The sequence below is a fragment of the Galeopterus variegatus genome, unplaced genomic scaffold, assembly GCF_000696425.1.
Source record: "Galeopterus variegatus unplaced genomic scaffold, G_variegatus-3.0.2 Scaffold863, whole genome shotgun sequence".
NCBI classification, from domain to species: Eukaryota; Metazoa; Chordata; class Mammalia; order Dermoptera; family Cynocephalidae; genus Galeopterus; species Galeopterus variegatus.
Genome location: NW_007726974.1, coordinates 297,099 through 317,500, shown reverse-complemented (window position 1 = coordinate 317,500; position 20,402 = coordinate 297,099). Strand labels below are relative to the sequence as shown.

The 20,402-nt window shown below is 56.0% G+C and overlaps 1 protein-coding gene across 5 annotated transcripts in view; it reads right to left on the bottom strand.

Annotated features, from left to right (window-relative positions):
- OSBP2 (oxysterol binding protein 2) overlaps positions 1-20,402 on the bottom strand; it is a 192,323-nt gene that overhangs the window by 35,938 nt on the left and 135,983 nt on the right. For all 5 annotated transcript variants that reach the window (XM_008573010.1, XM_008573009.1, XM_008573007.1 and 2 more), the window contains one exon: positions 14,457-14,713. In XM_008573010.1, the coding sequence (XP_008571232.1) occupies positions 14,457-14,713 (257 nt within the window). The remainder of the gene's footprint in view (positions 1-14,456; positions 14,714-20,402) is intronic.

The window sequence follows — 20,402 nt, the reverse complement described above, 5'->3', positions numbered from 1 at the left end:
CTCAGAGCCAGCCCAGGGACTGGCATCCACCCTGGTTGTCCTCAGTCAGGATGCTATTTGGAGAGCACCAAACCTGGGCATTGCTGGTCAACATGCTGCCTCCCCAGCAACAGCCTCCAGAGCTGGAGTGCTATGGTCTGAATGTTTGTCCCCTCCAAAGCTCACGTGGAAGATTGACTCTGCTGTGGCAGTGTTTAAAGATGGGGCATTTGGGAGGTGAGTGGATCATGAGGGCTGTGGATTAATCCACGCATGGGTTAACGGATTGATAGGCTAATGGATGAGAAGGTTATTTTGGGAGAGGCACTGGTGGCTTTATAAGGAGAGTAACTGAGCACGTTAACACGCTCTGGCTCTTGCCCCTTGCCATGCGATGCCCTGCATCATCTCAGGACTCTGCTGAGAGTCCCCACCAAGAAGAGGGCCCTCACCAGCTGCATCCCCTGGACCTTGAACTTCCTAGCTTCCACAACTGTAAGAAATACATTTCATTTCTTTATAAATTACCCAGCTTCAGGCATGCTGTTACAAGCAATAAAAGTGGACTAACACGTAGAGGGTGCTGAGTTCTGGCTCCTCATGGCTGGAGCCCGAGCCCTCCACTGCCACATTCTCACTGGCCCCTATCCCCATTGGGACCCAAGGCAGCTCTGGCAGCTCAGGCCAGTCCCTGGCTTTGGCAAAGAAAGAAGAAAAGCCACATTCTGCTATACTACACAGCTCAGAGAGGAAACAGATCTTGTTTAGCTGAACTGAGACTGGAACTTTCCACCAAGTTACCTCATAGTTTGTATCATGTGACTCTTTTAAGTTTCCCCCTTCAAGATTGTGGCCTACTATGACATCCAGATTCTTTCAGCTTTGTAGGTTCACAGGTGGTCCTATCACACTCTTCTGACAGGGACAGCCATCCTGCCTCTGTCGTGACAGTGGAGAGGAAGGCCAGGTCTCAGCCATCCCTGGCAGGCAATGAGGTCCAAGCCACGGACCTCTGGATCTGCCCTTTCTGGAAGGGCACTCCCAACCTAGAGCACCCACTGGCCTCCACACACGTCACACACTGCCCAACCCCGAGGGTCACAGACACTTTCCTGGAGGAAAACAGGCACACGGGCCTCATCTGTGACACAGGGACAAAGCAGCACTACCTTAAAAGGCTGTCGGAAGCAGGGAGGTGATGTGGAGCACTGGGAGAGGAGTGCTTGACAGATGTGCCCTCGGGGACTGCCACCGGCTCCTGCACAGGCACCTCTAATCACTAATGCCCGATGCTCCTCAGACCTCTCTCAAGTCTCCCCCAGGAAGCCACCTGGACCTGCCTCAGTCAGGCCTGCCTAGACACTTGCCCGTGTCTGCAAGTTTGGTTAACTTCTTTAGCAACCGTGCCTGTTTCTCTACATCATAACCCACTTCCCACAGCATCCCTGAAGCTCAGCACATGCTCAGAAGGTTTGCTGGCTGAGTGGTGCCCTAACAGGGAGCTGGGACTGATGGCAGTGGGAGTGAGCGGAATGAGGGATATGTCCTGGGGCACAGATCAGCAGGGACAGGTCAGCACCTCAGGGCAAGGGGCCCCCTGCCTGGGCCCAGCTGGCTTGCCCACCCCACAGGGAGAGCCTGAGCCTGGTGGCTGGCTTGGCTTGGTGGAAAGGGCCCCTAATGTAGGGCTCCAGAGGCTGGCTGCTCAGCCTGCCCCAGGCATGCCACTCCTTTAACAAGCCCTCCTCCAGGCACCTTCCCTCCAGCACCTCGTTCCCAGCACCCATGCTGAAGATATGGCAATGGGGCCTGGAGACATGGCATGACCTGCTCAGGGAAACCAGCAAAGTGTAGTGGAAAAGGGCACATTATCAGGAGTGGGGAGGCCTAGGTGCCGGAACAAGCCACTTAGCCCCTCTGAGCCCTGTCCTTTCTGTGAAATGGGAACAGAAACGTCCAACAGACCCTGCGCTCATGGGCTGTCCTGTCTCAGCTCACCCAGCAAAATCCTTGAAGTAGGAGGGGCGGGATCATCCCCATTTGACAGATGGGGAAATGGAGGCTCAGTTCCCAGCAGCTCCCCCATGAAAGAAGCAGGCTCCCTGAAGGAGGCACATTCACTCCAAACTCAGGTTTAGGGCTCTCCCCACCTTCCCTTGAAGGTCTGGGTGCTGGGCCCTGCCTGGCCACACCTAAGCAGGGATTAGTTGACACAGGGTGGGGTGAGGGTGGGGAGAGACCTTCTTGAGGAAGGAAAGAAATCTCCTTATCTTATGTGCTTAACGGGCTCCTGAAGATGGGGAGAGGCTACGACCAGGGCAGTTGAAGGTCTGGGGCTATTTTGAGCTTGCAAATTATGGGTTCATAAGGCTCCCCCATGGGTGTGGAGCTGCAGTCACGGGCTACCATGCAATTTGGAGACCCAGTGGTGGGTCTGGGTGGGCCCCGGGAGAGCCAGCTCCAGGCCTGCCTCAACAGCTCCCTGGCCTGTGGCCAGAGCCAGGTCTCTCACCACTCGGGTCCTACAGTGGCCTGCCTGCCTCACCCACAGCCCCTCCCTTCCTCACTGCTGTAGGCCTCGGAGTGGGGACCCTGACAACAGACACAGGGACAGACCACCCCAACTGCCAGACCAGAAGGCATCTCTTTGCCGGTTCTGCCCCAGTGAGTATAAGGGGCAGTGGCAGGTGAGGGGCAGTGTATCCCTCTGGGTGCCTCAGGAATGTTCCAGACCCTTACAGGAGCCCTGTGAGATGAGTGGACAGGACAGAGACCCCCACCCCATTCCACAGATGGTGAAACTGAGGTTCTGAAGTCACACAGCAAGGTGGCAGCAGAGCCAGATCCAGAACCCATGTCCTCGACCCAGAGCTCAGTCCGCCTCCTACCCTGGCTGCTGTTCCCATGGCCCTTTACTTGGCCCTGGTATCCAGTCACGCTAGTCCCAGTTCCTGCTACCTGTTTGCTGACCAAGGAAAAAATCCCTGACACTGCTGTGCTGCTGTCACTGGGCTACTGGGCAGCTGTGCTGCTGACCAAGGCAAGTTGCCAGGCCCTGCCGAGCTGGCCTCATGGCAGGGGTGGGGTGCATGCAAGCAATTCTCAGAGGAACGCTGATGCTGGTGGAGGAGAAGCTCCCTCAGCTCCGGGCAAGGTGCCAGGCAGGATGCTTCAGGGAAGCCGCTTGCCGGTTCCTCCTGTTCCCTCTGTGCCCTCTGAGACTGAGGCCCAAGGAGAAGAGGCCGCCCAGGTCTACAAGGGGAAAACTGGATGGGACCCTGGGTCTGCCTGGTCCCAGCACCATGCTCCCCCCACACAGCCAGGCCCCCTCCACACAAGCCACAGTCCCCTTGCCTGCCAACCTTGAGCGAGGGTACAGAGGCCAGGGCTGTCATGCATGGAGCCCTGTGACAGGCAAGAGATAACAGATGCTTCATAGTTTTCTGGGTTCTTGCTGATGTGTGGGTGCCCTGCCCCTGGTCTCTGGCCTCTGGCTCTGCCCTCCACAGCCTCCATAATCAGCTGTTGGTGAGTCTGAACACAGCTGGGCACTTTGCTTTCACATACCTCATGTCATTTAAAACAAGACTCATCAAACAGCCACCTAACAACACTATGAAATGGTAGCCAAAAATCATGGCAATAATTCCCACAAACTCACATCAGAGGGCGTCTGGGCTTCCTAGCAGCAAAAGCAAAAAGGGAAAGATGATCATAGAGCGAAGATGAATTAGGCTTCCTACCTCCCATCCTCGCTGTTCATGGGCTCTAAATACTTTAGAAATGACCACTTTCTCCTCCGAGAGGAAATTCAGAGTTTATTGTGTTTCCCATAGACACAGGTGGCTGACAGCCTCTCACAGACCTGACCCTAAATGCCCTCTAGCCCCCTTTCTGAGCCCCATTCCTCCCCATACCCTCAAATATGGCCCACTAGGTTCTGTGTCTTCCTGCCCTTTCCTGGGTCAGTCCCAAGCACACCGCTTATTCTGATGCCGGTCCCACCACCCTCACGCCTCACACCTACTGTGGGTCAGGGCTGTTGGGCATTGTCACCAGCACCAAGGTAGCCCTTTCTGCAGTGAAGGTGATGGAGAAGGAATGCAGGCTCAGGAGCTTGCCCAAGGCCACAGGAGATGTGTGTGGAGCCAGGGTCTGAGGCCCTGTGTCTCCCAGGGCATGGGTCTAGCGCTGTTACAATTTATTTTGTAAAGCTGGATCTCTGTCGCTCTCTGGGAGCCCCTTGAAGACAGGGAGGTTGTGGGATCCTGTGGCCTTCCTGGGGTGGAGTTGGGCTCCCAGGAGACACTCACTAACAAGGATGTCTGGGAATGATCCTGTTCAAGCAATTGGACCCAACCCTGGCCTCAGGGAGAAGGAGCTGCCCCCCAGCACTCTTCTCCCCAGCTGAGGACTTTGCTCACATGGACAGGGCTGCTGGCCAGTACCCTGGCCACGTGTGACCTCCATCCACCTCACAGCTAGCAGGGCCCACTGGCACAGTGCAGCGGGGAGACAGGAAGTCATATGCCCTGGGATGGCTGGGGCCACATGTGACTAGGCTGGGCACATGCAATTGTATAGTGTCACGGTTACCTGAAGAGGGGGTCAGGGTGGAAGCTGCTACACCCTAATGTCAAGGGGCTCATGTGGCTGGACCCACGGCTTTTGCCACTGTCGCTGGATCGGGGCCACCTACAGCAGGTGAAATGCCCTGGTTACCCTATGGACTGCAGAGACCCTGTCTGTCCCCTCCGCCCCTGATGCACCCACCTGGTGTCCATCCCCAACTCCCACGGTCTCCTCTGCCGCTGGGGGCCTTCTCCAGGCCCCATCCTGGCTGTGCTGTGGAGAGAGGCAGGTGCTGGCCTGGCCCTGCCCCTGGAATGCTGAGCCTGCCGTGCACTGTGCACTCACTAAGCTGGATTAGGTCTGGGGCCCAGCAGGGGAGGATCCCGGGGGCCCAGGGAGGGCCTGGCTGACCCAGCCAAGTCCTGAACATGGTCACATTCCCTCTGAAGCTCTGCGACAACCAGGGGCCAGAGAGCTCATCCTAGCCCTGAGCTGGAGGAGAGACTAGGGCTGACTGAAGCCCCTGCCCATACCACACTCATGTCCTGCATCATTCCAGGGGAGGGGAATGAGGAGTCCAGCTGGGAGTCACAGCCAGTGTCTGGGCCCTGCATGGGTGCTGCCTCGCTGGTCCCCTGGGACAGGCCCCTAGCCTCCAGAGCCTCAATGTCCTCATGAGACTCCAACAGAGTCCCTGATTCTGTGACCTGTCTGCTCAATTGTTCTCAGGGTGGGAACAGGGTTTCAGTCTCCCAGCCCTGTCCTTCCTCCCATCCCCCAGGGCTGCAGAGAGGGTCCTGGTGAAAGGGCCATGGGGAGCGTGGGTGCTCCCAAGATGCAGAGGGGCTGGCTTGGGGTGCGCGGTCCCCCAGGTGGTGTGGTTCTACCTCCCTGGGAGAGCAGGAAACCTGTAGAGTAGCCCTGAAGCAGACAAGAACCTCGAAGCCCAAGACAGAAAAGGTTGGCCTCCTACCCCCACTCAGTTCCAGGCTGGGAAGTCCAGGCCCTGCCTGCCCAGTGGGGACTCTGCCTTCTGAGAAGTCTGGCCTGATGAAGGAGGCTGAGAGGGCTTCCCACCCAGGGGAAACTGAGTCAGGGCCAAGCTGGGTGAGTTCCAAGGGGAGTTGCTGCTGGTCACCTAACATATGTGCCATGAAATGGACACAGAGTGTCTCTGACCTGGAAACTGTTGCCAGCTGTACCCCAGGAGAAGGAGAACAAACTCTAATCGCTTTTGCTGTTCTTAATCCTAATCCTCTCAACCAACCCACTGCTCCCCAACGCGGGCAGGCAAGCAGGGCACGGGGTCAGCTGATCTGGGTCCCCTGCCTGTCCTGTGTGTGGTCTGGGGCAGCCTCTCAAGCTCTGGGGAGGGTCTGTGGAGTTGGGTGCCAGAGAACTACTGGACATTGGGGTGGGCAACCGTGGGGCTCACAGAGGAGCTGGGGAGATGGGTCCAGGCTTGGGGACTGGCTCTGTCTCTAGCCCCCAGTACATATGGCAGGTCCCAGGAATCCTGGGTGCAAGGAGGATGGGAGGAAGGGCTGGGTTTCCACCTGCGGCAGGGCCAGGCCCCGCCAGGCATCTGGCATATCTGTCCTATGGTGGTGCCCAGGCTTCTGTGCTCCTGGGTGGGAGGGTGGAGGTCGCTGCTGCTCCCTGGTTGCCAGGTCTGAGGCTGCCCAGCTACCACCCTGATCCTCACATGGCCAGCGTTACTGTGGACTCCTGCCTCGCACTGGCATGGGGTCCTAAAGGTGGCAAATAGGGAGGAAACTGTGGAGAGTCATGTTCTCCCTGAGTCCCCTCTGCATGGCCAAGGGGTGCATGGGGGTCAACGGGGTCTCGCTTCCCCTCCCACCGAGAAGCAGCAGGCTGGCCTCACTCTCCACAAGAAGAAACCCAAGCTGAGCACACACGTCACAGCAGCAAGACGGAGCAGTGCTGAGATTCAGGCCAGAGGCTGCCACATTGGAAGAAGCTGGGCCATTTTAGGCTTCCGAGACCAAGAGTGGGACTTGTGGAGCCACCACAGGAGTTCTGTGCTTATACTGGGGTCCCTCTGGCTCAGCAAAGCTGCCACACTGTGCAGCTACCTCCTGGCCCCTCGAGGCTGAGCTCCCAGGCCACCTCCCTGTGAGGCCACACAGCACGGGTGACTAGCACTCATGGGAGCTTCAGCCTGTCTCAGACACAAATGGGGGCCACGGCCACGGCCACAGCTTATTGATGTGACTCACTCTCAGATTTGGTGAGGCAGATTTCCACTTCAATTAAAACTTTAAAATAGCCCTTTCCACATTCAAAATAGTTCACCCCTTGCGCACAGGAACCAGCTCCATCTGGCCACCCGTTTGTTAACTGACTTGAGACAATTCTGGAATCTATTTTTACCCATTTCCCCAGGCCCCAAATGAGCAAGCTGTCAGGAGCAGCACAGTGGTCAGCCTGGAAAGAACCTGCCCCACGGGCCCCAGAAGGACAACAGAGGGCAGCTCTGGGCCTCCCACCCCTGCTGGGTAGGCCCAAGGAGCCCCCCATGATCCCCTGGGCTGTGAACCAAATGGGGCCTCAGAGAAGCCGTAGAGCATTTCCAGTAGGAAGTGGCTCCTTCTGACTCGGGTCTATTACTATGATGCTACAAATCTGAGGCCTTATCTGAGTCCCCGTGTTGCTGATTCTGCATCTGTGTATCTGTCCCCACCTGTCTCCACCTGCCTCAACCTGTTCCCACCTGCCCCTGTTTCCCACTCTGGCTAGCAGGGGCCCCCGATGCCTCCTACTTCCCTCCTTGCACTTCGCTCTTGCAGCCCTCTCCAACTGGAGGGTCCTCCCGAGCCCCGACTGTGCGGGTGCCCTTCCTCCGAGGTTTCCCACATTCTTGCCATCAGGAATTTGCAGGCACCTCCATCCTGCCCAGCTCAGCCAGGCACCAAGGTGTGTCTCTTGTGGGATGCTACTTTCCTTGGTAAACTCTGGGACCCAGAGTGCAGGGTCTGTCCTATCTGGGCCCTTTGAGATGGGCCTGGGGGGCAGCCACCCTCTTTTGGCCAGTCCCACCCTCCCTGCTTTCTGCCCCCACTGGCACCTCAACAATCCTTTGTCTTTTGCGGGGCTAACCTTCCAGCTAGCTCTGCCCACCTTCTGGCTGCACAAACCTATTCCTGGGAAAACCCCTCATGCATCCTGCCGGAACCTGTGTGAGGGCCAAGGGGAGGTCAGACAGCAAGAGTCCCCTTCTGCTAGTGGATCAGGCCACACCCTGGGGTCCTTTTTGGTGGCCTTGTTCTCATCTACACAGCAACTCTGTAGGCCGACCTCCAACTCAGAGCAGCACAGGCCACTTCTTCCCAGTTCCAGCTCCACTCTCCCTGTCCCAGTGGCCTCCAGAAGGGTCTCCAAGTACCTGCCCTGGCCTCACCAACAGTGCATTCTCCAAGCAGCAGAGGGGTCGTGCTAAAACACAAGTTGGGTCATTTTACTCAGCTGTGCAAGTCCCTCCTTTCATTTCAAGTGGAAAGCAGAGTGGTCTCACCACAAGGTCCCCTGTGACCAGCCTCCTGTTCCCTCCAACCTCCCCTCCAATGGCTCCCAGCACTCACTCCACGCACAGCCACCCAGGCCTGCCTGGGGCCTGTGTCCCTGCTCCCCAGAAACTGTCACCTCCAGCCAGTCTGCATCTCTCACTCCTTCCTCTGAAGGTCTTTTTGCCTCTCACATCCTCTATCATCTCCATGGTGCACAGGCATGCTGAGGTTCAAGGCTCACTCTGAAAAACAGTGCTGTGAGGTGTCTCCTAAATGTCAGGCTAATTCAGATACCCCATAACAGTAATTCAAGCAGAGATCTGCTGGGCTGGCTTTTATCAGTAGAAAAATTACCCACTAGGGAATTTTGCCAGACATTAAGTGATTCATTCATTTGCTCCTGTGTTCTTTCACAATTCTCTCTCCCTCTCTCTCTCCCTCTCTTACTTGTTTGCCGAGGCTCCCATGTACTGGGCACTGCGCAGGCACAAAGGCTACAGGGGCTATTGGAATTGTGAGAGGAACCGTGTCCTGCCCTTGCAGAGAGGACGGGTCAAGACACTGCAGTAGAAAAATCCATGAGACACTGTGGACCCATAGATGGGGGGTGGACAGTAGTGCCGGGGTGGGATACGGGGCAAGGGTGGGCAGGGGAAGGTTTCCTGACCTCCCACTCGTGATCAAGGAGAAGGATGGCTGCCGGCTGTAGCAGGCTCTGGAGTCTGAAAGACCTGGGCTCACATCCTCAGCAGCTATGACCCTAAGCAAGTCCCCAAGTCCCTCAGCCTTGGTCTCCCCACATGTAGGCCAGCTGAGTTGGGGGTGAGATCCAAGTGCAGAGCACCTGGCATGCTGTGCAATGCCTGGGAAGCCTGTTCCCCTTCCTGTCCTGGCTCCCCCCAGGCAGGGCCCGCCCCAGTCCCTCCCAGCCTGGTTCTCAGGAGCTGGAGCATGGGTTGTGGGGAGGGAGGCTGCCACCAGGGCAGGAAGACGGCACCCAGGGCTGACTCCAGCTGATAGCTGTGAGAAGGGGCCCTGCAGCAGCTGTGGGTTCATTGTGGCATCGGGAGTGAGGGGTTCCCAGAAAAGGTGACAACCACCTAGGTTGTCAACAGGTAGGTGGAGAAGGGTTGAGGCACTGTGGCCTCTTCAGATCCTGGGCAGGGGACAGGGACAGTGGCCAATGGGGAACATTTGGGGAGAGGCTGCTGGGTCCACCAGAGACGTACAGGAATCATGTGAACCCCAGGCGCCATGTCTCCCTCATGGCTGAAAGCCTCGCAGCCAGGCTGGTTTCTCCATGCTCCCTGAGGAGGGAAGGAGAGGCGTCTACTCTCCTTTCCAGGGCAGTGGGTGGCGAGACCACTGCCTACACAGTCAGTGAGCTTCACCTGATGACCAGGTCCTGCCCATGGGCCCACCATGACTGGAGAAGTCCACAGAAGGGGACTTCTGCCCACCTGCCCAGGAAGGGGAACTGGGTGGGCAAGTGGGACGACTATGGATGGGCTTTGGAGCCAAATTGGTACAGGTGCCCATCTGGACACATGTGTAAAGACTTGTGCACAGTGACAACACAGAAGTGGCCACTATTAATGTTTTCCCTCTCTGCCTGGGAGAAACCCTGCTTCCCCTTCCAGGCCCTACTCTGTTGCCACAACCTCTGCCCTTTGCAGGCCCAGCCGTGGTTTGTCCTGGCTCCCAGGGTACATGGTGCACATGACTGGCATCTGAGAGTCACTCTCCTGCTGGCCTGTGGTCAGCTGGGCCTGATCCTGCCTCCCTGGCCAATCATGAACCTTCCCAACCCCCAGGCCCTTCCCAAACTTGGCCTTCAAAAGTGGGCATGGGAAGAGGGGGGTAAAGGAGGAATTGATAAAGAGACATGAAAAACGATTGCATTGTTATATACTAACTATCCTGATTTGAGAATCGCATAATGCACACAGGTGTTGATACTTAACTCTGTATCCCACAGGTATGTCCAATCAATTATGTTTCAATTAAAAACAAAACAAAACAAAAAACAAAACCTAAAAATGGCATGTGAGCTGGTGGCCCTGGGTAGTTATTCCTAGAGAAGTTCACACCAATAAACACACGTGTGACGGCTTGTCACTGTGAGAGTCAGCTGGACTGCCTGTTTCCTGCCAAGTCTCCGCCTGGCACAGACCTGAGCAGGGCTCAGGAAGCAGCTGCTAATGTCTGGCTTAAATGCCCATCATGCAGGACTTTCCTAACTGTGTGACAAGAGAGGGTGGCCCTGAGTTCACTACAGGGCCACTGACCTGCTCAGATGCTGCCTCCAAAGTGCCCCTTCTAAGGCCCACCAGGTGCTACTCTCCAAGTCCCCCTAGAAAGAGCCCTGCCAGCCAAACTGCCACAAGAAGAGGGAAGGAGGCCGTGGGTCAGTGTGGCTCAGCTTTGTACCTGGGTGGAAAATGCGATCACAGTTTAATTTCCTAAAGCGCTGTTCCAGGCTGGGTCACCTCTCTGGAAGGGGAGCATGGGGTGGTGCAGGGCACGGTGGGGTGACAGCGACTCTACAAGCCAGGGGCTGGGGGCCAAGCCTCTGCTTTCTCACTGTCAGGTGAGGACATGGGACTAGATGGCTTTGTAAATGGTAAATGTGGGATGTGGGCTACCTGGAGCATTTTTTTCTTGAGATATGAGACCCACTTTGACACATCATTCACTGTGTACTCTCACTGGGCTAGTGTTGGGGACAGTAAGACACTAGAAACTGACTAAACCCCATGCAGTGGTGCCCCTGGGAGCCAGGGGTTTGAGCCAAGATGAACAACTGCCCAAAAAAGGATCTGCCAGCAATCTGAAGGGCAAGGAAAGGGCGTTCTAGAAGGTACAGCACTGGCAAAGGCACGGGGGGTGAGACACTGAGCTGTTGCTCAGTATTCCCGATCCAGAAACCTCCTCCGAGCATCTGTTCCCTCCAACACCTCCGGAAGAGGCCACACTTGACGGGAGGTGGGGATGGCTGCCCGCCCTGGGGGAGCAGCCTGCACCCGAGCCATGCTCCCCGAGCCACGGCTCCTGGGCTCTTGGGAATTCTCCAGAGGATGCTCCCTCCCTGCCCTGCTGGGAGCTTGGGACCTAACAGCTTATGACATTGGTGTCCTTTCCTAAACTTGAAGGAGGTTTAAGAATTGACCCCTGTCTTTTCTCCTGAAGGCTGAACAATCCCAGATTCTTTGCTGTCTTGGGGAAAGTGGAGATGATGCTGCCGGTGCCTGTCCTGCAAGAAGAGTGCGGCCCTCCCGGGGCCCTCTGAAGGGTTGTTTCCCTGCGGGGCTTGTCTGGCCAGCTGTCCCTCATTTTCTGTTCCACTTCCATGGCCCAGGTTCAGTCAGAGCCTACAAGGTGGAAAACACACATCATTCACCGGGTGCTCAAATACAGCATCCAGGACAAGGGTCTGCGCTGTCCAAGGGGCCAGTGGGAATAGAGCATCCCCAGACTCACACGTGGGTGCTGCTGGAAGCTTCTCCACTTCTACCGCAGTCAGGGCAGGGGGTGGGGAGCAGGCAGTGGTGTTGCAATGGGATCCCCACAGCAGGGAGAAACAGCTTTCTCTCACAGCAAGATCTGGAGGGACTGGGGGATGATGATTTGTGCCTTCTGGGGACAGCTGGAGGTGGCTTCTGTCCCTGAGTCCTCAGCTTTCCAGGAGGGGCCCTAGAGGGACTACAGTCACAGCAGCCAGAGGCCACATCACAGCTTAAAGGTAAAAGACATAAAAGAGACTTAGAGAAGTCCCTGAGATTGGGATACCTCCCTGAGTGGATGTGAGGCCACCCCCTCTGTGTCCTGACCTTGGAGTTCAGCAGTGGATGAAGTGTACCTTAGCAGCCCTCAGGGGTCTCACCCTCACCTCCTTGGAGAAGATGGGGGCTATCACTTTCCCAACGGACCACAAAGACCTGGGTTTGCATCCCAGATTGGCCACTTGCCAGCTGAGTGACACTGGGCAGTTCAGGTGACTTCTCTGAGCCTCAGTTCCTACTCTGGCACTAACAATACCTAATGGCATGAAGGAGGTTGTTGGGAGGGGTAAATGGTTCGGTGGTGCATGAATTGGTTCCCCAGAGGCTTGGGGTGAAGCTGCACGATTGCCTTAGATCTAGATCCTGGTCCAATACCCCCCTTGTAACAGGTATGGAAGCTGAAGCCTGGCCAGGGACTGGGACACATGTGTCCCATGACCCTCAGGCATGTGGCCGGTTTTACCTACATGGACCCTCTGTACACAGTGAAGGTTTGGACACCTGGTGCTGACAGTCATACAAACAGCCCTCCGAGAACTACCCTGGCTCCTGCCAGGTGAGAAACAGCCATCAGGAAAGAACCCCAGGAGGAACGTGGGCCTCTTGCTAGCCCAAGCGCCTCACTCCTGCCCTCCCTGTCTGACCTCCCTTCCCGGTTAAACAGCCAGGAGCTGGGGGAGAGGCCTGCACGTCAGGTTCACAGAGCAGGTCCAGCAGAGCCTGGCCAGGGTGCAGCTCCTGTCACTCAGGCCTGACTCTGTCACATGTTCTCGTGGTACTGGAACTAGAAACAAGCATCGTAACGAACCCCAGGGGCTGCACTTCCCATAAAACGATTCATTAGGCACTTAGATGACGAGCTATTTTTATGGCTTTGTAAACACAGATGAGTCTCTGATGCCTGATAAAAGACTCCACCAGACTACAGCCAGCTGAGAAGCTTGTCATCTTGGAAAAGCCAAAACTGCTTACTCAAGATAAAAGTGCTTGTGTCTTGGGTGGGAAGAATGCCACAGCAGCCACAGGCAGATGGTGGCTTCTGGGATGAATGGGGAAACATGAACGCATCATTATGTCATTAAATGCTTGAGATTTGCATATGTCACTGGTAGAAGTACAAGGACCTGTGCCCCTACAGTCTGTGGATGTAGGAAAACGAGAGTGCAGGTGACAAAGAGGCTGGCACGCAGGGTGGCTGCAGCCCAGCAGCCTCTCGGCGTCTTTGCACGCACGCAGGTGCCAGCTGCACCCTGAGCACTGTGGCATCTGGGACGGACAAAGGTGCGCACACCTGCCCAGCTCAGGCAAGTGAGCGCTGGCAGTCTGAGATGAAAGCCCCAGGGAGGGGATTCCTAAGGCTGTCTGACCCTGGAGTGCTCCAGGCCTGAGCATGTCTGGACAGGTGTGGGTGGGGGTTGGCCTTCCTGCCCCACAATCATGCTGCCAACAGGCTACTAAAGCAGGCTTGGGGCAAGGATGCCCAGGGTCTAGCCTGGGGTTCTGGGCCTGCGGTGGGCTCTGGCCTCCATCTTCCAACCTTGGCCTTGGGTTTCCTGTTGGGCCTGGAGCCTGGTCCTGACTCCCAGCCTGGCTCTGCTCTGACCCTCTAGCTTGGAGGCCGGGCCCCCAGCTGGGGCTCACCTGGGCACCAGTATTGCCCACTGTCTCCAGCCGGTTTGATGGTCCTTCTGAGCCTCATTCTCTGGACCTGGACTTCTTCCTCTGTCACAGCCCCATTTCTGCCCATCTCTGCTCTGAACCCTTGTTCCCAGCAGGCCACCCCAAGCTCCTTCCAATGGCACCCCTGGCTTAAATGTGCCCGTCCATGGGGCTGTCTTTGGGAGGACCGTGTCTGGGAGTGGAGGTCTGGAGGAACACACACATTTCTGGGGAACACTCACCAGGCAGAAAGATGGAGGGCCCAGAAGCATGGTCAAACACTATACTCCTGCCACCATGGAGAGACTATCCTTGCTCCCAGTCAGAGCAACATGGCATCCAGAACCCAGGGAGAGTGGCCGACTCCCACGGCTGTGCCTCTTGGTTTACAGACGGGCTTACTCCCTCTGTCTACTCCCAGGGTAGCGTGAACCTCAGCAGACTCAGCTCTAAAGCTCCTCTGGCTAAGGAAACCCTCAAGCCCAGCCCCTCTCTACACATTCATGCCCCTCCCCCGGTGGGCCACTATCCTGCTGCAATCTGCAGGGTGTGCCCAGGGAAGGAGCAGCAGCAGCCACTGATGGCCTGCGTGGCAGCTGTGTCCCTACTGTGTGGGCAGAACTGGGCCACCAGGTTGGCTGTTCAGCTTGTGGCCCCGGCCTTCCTCCCCTGGGCACAAGCCACTGCCAGCCTCAGCCAGATTCCACACCCAACTCCAGTTCCCACCAGACCATTAAAAAGCATCCTCACCCAACAATGGCTGCGTGGAGGAGATGACATAGAGAATGCCTCAGAGCACAGGAGGGTGCTGGGCTTGAAAAATGACTTGCAGCCACAGGAAAGGGAGCCCTGGTCTGTCCAGAGCCCCTGGCCACCCACTCAGGGACCACGGTGCTGGGGATGGGAGCCCAGGACAGCAGCGAGAGTGGGTACTCACGTTGATCATAGCATTTGATGTGATGCGGAAGAGGGTGGCCCGCTCGTTCACCACCTGCAGCTTCTCGCCGCTCTCGGAGGGGATTTTGAGGCCGTCCAGTTCGTTCAGGGAGCGCTGCAGCGCAGCGCCATGCTTGGCGATGAGGTCATTGCATGTGCTCAGGTCGTCCAACTTCAAGGAGAGGTTCTTAAGGGTGTGGTGGATCTCGCCCTTGTCAGCTGGGGAGGCAGTCTCCTCGTCGTCGTCCCCAGAGTCATCTGTGGAGGGAAATAGAGTTGCTATTAATCGACAGGGCACTGAGAGGCCTGCATGGCCTGGGTCAAGGAGAGCAGAGTAGGTAGCGTCACTCAAAAAAGATCAGTTCCCTACGTGATGCCCGTTCCTGTTCCTGGCCAGGGTGAGGTGCCTGCCCAGCCTGGCCCAGCCTTCTCAGGGTGGGGTGGGCACATGCCTACCTGAGTCAGTGGGAGGGGACATTAGGGGGAACCAGCTTGAATGGCAGGGCCTGAACTGGCTTTGAAGGGGACAGGCCTGCAGGCATCCACCCACCTGTGTGCCTAAGCTACAGCATGCAGGCAAGGGTGGGCCGTGCTGGGTGGGCACAGAGACCCCTAGAATGGAGCCTGGTCTCCTTTCCCAACATCATAGGCCCACCCCAAGTTGACCAACACCTTCCCAGCTAACCTCACCTTGCTCTCTGCTCCATGCCCATCCTCCAGCCACACCAAACTGTCCTTTATTCCCTGCAAACGCTGCGTGCTCCTGCGTGGGGCCTTCCCCACTGATTCTCCACTGCCTGGAACCTCCCCATGCCTCCCCCCACCTCCTCAGAGGTCCACCCCACCCCACCCACCTTCTGAGGCTTGGCCCAATGCCACCCTTTCTCCAAAGTCTGCCTGAAGACCCCCAGGCCACAGTCAAGGATCACCCCCTCCCCTAGCCCATCCGCCTAGGGGTCTGCACCCATTTCCCTGCAGGACCATGGACACTCTCACATTTCCAAAGCTTCTGTATGCAGATGCTGGCTCAGGGTAGTGACTATACCATCGCTGAGGGACAGATGAGACAACTGAGGCTCTGAGAGCTGAAGTCATGCCCAGGCCTCCCAGCTAGCCACTCTCCTCATGCCAGGCTGCTGGGGCCTCCGTGAGAGCAGAAGGCGGGACTCTCTCTCCTCCTCCTCCCTCCCACACCTTTCACGTTGCTGTCCAGGTGCCCTATGCACTCCCCTTCCTTCCAGCCTGTGCCCAAGGGGCAGGACAACCAAGAGGCTGACACCGACCTATAGTCTCAGAGCCTGTAACTGCCAAGGGGTTTCTGAAATGCTTTGTTTCAGAAATAATCAACAAAAACCTTTTTTTAGATGAAGAAAATCTGTGACCTGAGATATAAAATTTTTTTAAAAAAAGAACACATATTGCAAGAGAATGGATTTCTTCCCATGGTGGACAAGGTGTGCAGGGCGGACCCGGTGAGTCACTATTCTGAGTCTCCTGAGTCCAGGTCAGGGGCAGGCCAGCCAGCTGTGGGGCGTCCATTGCACACCTTGTCCCTGCTGGCCACAATGGCCTTGGGCCAGCATCCAGGCTAGAGGCAGGGAGCCCCACTGCCCTACTTCCCACCAGCCCAACTGCAGCCCCGAAATGACCCGGTGTCTGGAGACCACACGTGGTGGGCCGGGTTATGGGCCATTTGCTTTGTCAACTGTGGCTCTGAGGCTTGCAGTGGCAGTTAGTAGACAGGGGCGATTCTTCCTTTCAGCAGGCAAGAAAATGCAGGATCTGAGAGGCCAAGCCACCAGCTTAGGGTGGAGCTGGGATCTGAATCCAGGTCTGTCTGCCCATAAGGCTTTGCCTCTCTCTGGATGGCTTTAGAAAGGCACCAATGGCTGATGCGTACCATGCCTTTCTGGGTGCCAGGCCCTGGGCGAGGTGCTGCCTCAGTTAATGCATGTGACAACCCAGTGAGGTAAGTCGGGGGGCAGAAAGGTGCACAGAAATTGCCTAGGGCCACAAGGTGAGGGGATCCTGAGCACCAAGTCTGTCTGGCTTCAGAGCCTGGGCTCTTACAGCCTGTTGTCATTGAGGCACATGTCACCATCCCAGGTTCAATGTCTATCAACTAGAACGGCCGGCCACCAGCCAAGCAGAATAACCACTAGCTCTACATTTGGGGGACCTCAAGGGGGCACGCTGGCTGCAAGTCAGCCTGAATGTGACCTTCCATTCTCTAAGCAAGAGTGGGTGAGAGGCACAGCCCACCTAACTCCGAGCATCCTCCTGTGCAGTGGGTTGAGGTGGGTGACCACATTGCATTTAGCTTGTTATTAAACAGTACATCTTAGTAAGCAGCTCTTAAGGGCCAAATTCAGGTCCCCAGGGACATGGGGATGTGCTTGTTCTGGTCCAAGTCACTGGCTGTACTGTGGGGGACAGGATGGGAAGCCATCTGCGTCAGCGGTGACTGATCATCATGATCCATTCTGGGGAGATGGGTGGGGAGAGTCCCTCCCTGAGGGACAAAGAGATCAGGAGAATGAGGAAGGGTGGGGCAAGAGACAGGGAGTGAGTGAGTAAATGAATGAATGATTTGGGTGCATCACAAAGGAGTCCCAGCTAGGCCCTCAGTTCCTGGTGGCATGCACTGGGTTGGCATGTCACACAAAGGAAGGCAAGGCCTGGAGGAGGAAGTGGGAGGCAGGTGGGGCATGGGGGCACAGGTCTGAGACGGGAGATGGCGAGGGGCCTCTGGCATAGGCTAAGGAGCCTGGCCCTTCAGCCCTCGGCAAAAGGGAGTGTGTGGCATCTGAGCAGTGGTCCCTGGGAAAGGTGAGATTGGTGGCAGGTGGCATGATGGGCAGACTGGGAGAAAGAGACCAGAGGCCTGGTGTGGATGGGGACAGGGTGGCTTCAAGAAGCCAGGGGATGGAGAAGACAAGGAGGGGTAGGTGTGGGCAGGAAGACCACTGAACCTGGCTCAGCCTTGATGATTGTGACGCCCACTCAGCTCCGAGGCCGTGAATGACCAGTTATGGCCATGCTCCCATGCAGTCCCCACATGCCTGCTACCCTGCAAGCAGGTGGTGGTGTTGCTCCGACGTTCAACAGCAAGGCTGAGGCTGCTCAGACATACACTGAACACAGTGGTGTGAACCCCACCTCAAGCTTGGGCAGGAGCAGAGCCAGACAATGAAGGGGACTTTGCCTCCCAAATGCTGAACTCAGGCCAGGCTGAGTCCAGGAGTCTCAGTTCGGGTCAGGTTGCTCGCCAAGGAGCAACCCGCAGTGGAAAGACAGGTGAAACTCAACACGGGAGAGGCAGGTAAAAACACTTCGATGTGTCATTCCTCACATTAGAAAAAGAAATAATGGCTGTAAATTAGCTTATGTTTTCTGAAGGATACGCTGACAAATACCCATCAGGGGTCAAAAAATGATTCCTTGGCTTCTGTGGTCCATTTGGTCCCTCACAGGGCAACTCTACAGGGAGGAAATTTATTTCAAAGGAAAATTTATGTACAAAGGAAATTTATGTACAAAGTCATTTAGAGATGCAGTTCTTGAGCCTATGACTTTGGGGTTCTCAAGTTTTTATGACCCCACAAGCCCTCTCTGTTCCCACTTTCCACGGGGAATAAACCCAAGGACGATGAGTACCTGATTGTCACAGTCGAAATGATCAACATGTCAACATCACAACACAGCAAACATGAAACCATCCATAGACGATGACATCTGTTGGATTAGAATCCAATAGAAAATGTGCAACTATATTATTACAACAATAGCAGCAACTGAAATCTAGGGCCAATCAAAGCCACACGCCCCAGGCTGGGATCATAAAGCAGCCCTCCTGCTAACTCCGGGAAGCCCGACGCCTGGGGAGGACTCAGGTGCCTGGTGGCCCACATCGGGTGGAATTGTTAGCACCACCAGCAGCCTGTGCTAGGCTGAACTCAATGCCTCTCCACTGCCTTCTAGAAAATGCTGCTCCTCTTAAGAAACAATGGAAGCAGGAAGTCTACTGGAGCCCTGAGAGGATGAAAGGCTTCATCACACAGGACACATTGTGGGACGGTGCCTGGCCCCAGCCACGTGGTGGTGGAGACTGGGAATGAGCCAGCAGATCCCCAGCAGGACGCACCTTTGCAGAAGGCCCCAGGAGTCAGGCTGGGGGTGGAGCTGGAAAGCGGCATTTTGCTGAAGTGTGAGGTGGGAGGGAGGCTGGCTGAGCAGTGAGACGGCCCCAGGCTCACAGACACAGTGTCCCCATCAGTCTCTCCTGCCTGGCCCTCAGAAAATGGCCCCTGAGCCACAGGCTGAGGGCTCAGTACTTTGAGGACATGGATTATAGGACCCTTGAGGACAGTGACCCAGGGAACCAAAGCAAAGGGCTGAAGGAGGAGGGACTCTAGAGCTGGAGGAGACAAGATGGAGGCTGGGGCAGGTGGCAGGAGCCAGGGGACTTCTGCCTCCCATCCTCCCACCTGGCAAACAGCCGGCCATTTCCCTGCCGTGCGTCAGCAGGCAGCCGGGGTGGTCTTTCCCATGCCCCCCGTGCTTCCCAGGCCTCCCTGTGGCAGGCTGCCTGGTGTGCTGCTAATGTTCAGACCAAACACTCCCAGCTAAGTGACTAACCAGCACCGCAGCGAGTGCTCTGCCACCTGCAAAGCATGTGGCTTCTGAAACAAGGACACCCGGGCATGGGAGATGGAGAAGCCGACTCTGCTCTTCCCCAGAGGTAATGCAGGGCCAAAGGGGGCCTGTGCCTTCAAATGACAATGACCTCTCTGCAATGGTGGAGGAACACAGGCCTGAGTCTCACTGTACCTTCCTCAGCCAGCGGTGCTCCTGGGCCCCCCTGGCTACAGCAACAAAAGAAAATGGCAGCCCCAGACTCTGGACCATGGAAGGAACAATCGAAGTCATCTCCAGGCCAGACACAGGGCTGGGAAATAAAGTGCAGGCCCTCTTGTAGGATGGCAGGACCACATGGAATAGGCACCCTAGCCTCTTCCCAGACACAGCCATCTCTAGAATAGCACTGTTTCCTAAAATACCCATCAGTTTTCACTAGTCACAGGTAAGAATAAATTCTCTTTTTTGTTAAAAGAGAATAAATCCATAAAACTCAGATTACCAACATATCACAAGGCAGTTGTCACAACTCTTCTGCCCATCTTGGCTGGGCCATCAGGTGTGGCAGTGGCCTTTCATCCAAGGTTAAGCTTCCTGAGTGTATGAGTTTCCAACCTTAGTGGCTGTTCTGGGTTGGCTAGTGTCCCCCCCAAGTTCACATCTTTCCTGGAATTTCAGAATGTGACCTTATTTGGAAGGGTCGATGCAGACGCAGATAGTACAGATGAGGTCACACTGGAATACAGAGGGTCCTTAATCCAGTATGACTGGTATCCTCATAAGATGAGAAAAGACACGGAGACATGAGAGGACAGAGGCAGCGATTGGAGTGATGCTTCCACAAGCCAAGGAATGCCGAGGATTGCTGGCAACCCCAGAAGCCAAGGGGAAGACGTGGAACAGATCCTTCCTCACGGGCTTTAGAGGGAGCATGGCCCTGACAACACCATGATTTTGGGCTTGTGGCGTCAGAATGGTGGAAGAGTAATTTCTGTTGTTTTAAGCCACCAGTTTGTAGTAATTTGTTATAACAGCCACAGGAAACTAATTCAGTGGCTTAAAACAACACACATTTCTCATGTTCTAGTTCTGGAGGTCAGAGGTCCTAAAATCAAGGTGTTGGCTGGGCAGTGTCCTTTTGGAGGCTCTAGGGAGCATGTGTTTCTTTGCCTTTTCCAGCTTCTAGAGGCTGCGCTTATTCCTTGGCTCACAGCCCCTCCCTCCACCTTCAAAGCCATCACAGTAGCTTTTTTTTTTTTTTTTTTTTTTTTTTTTCCGTGTCCGGCAACGGATTGCAAACCCCAGTGTT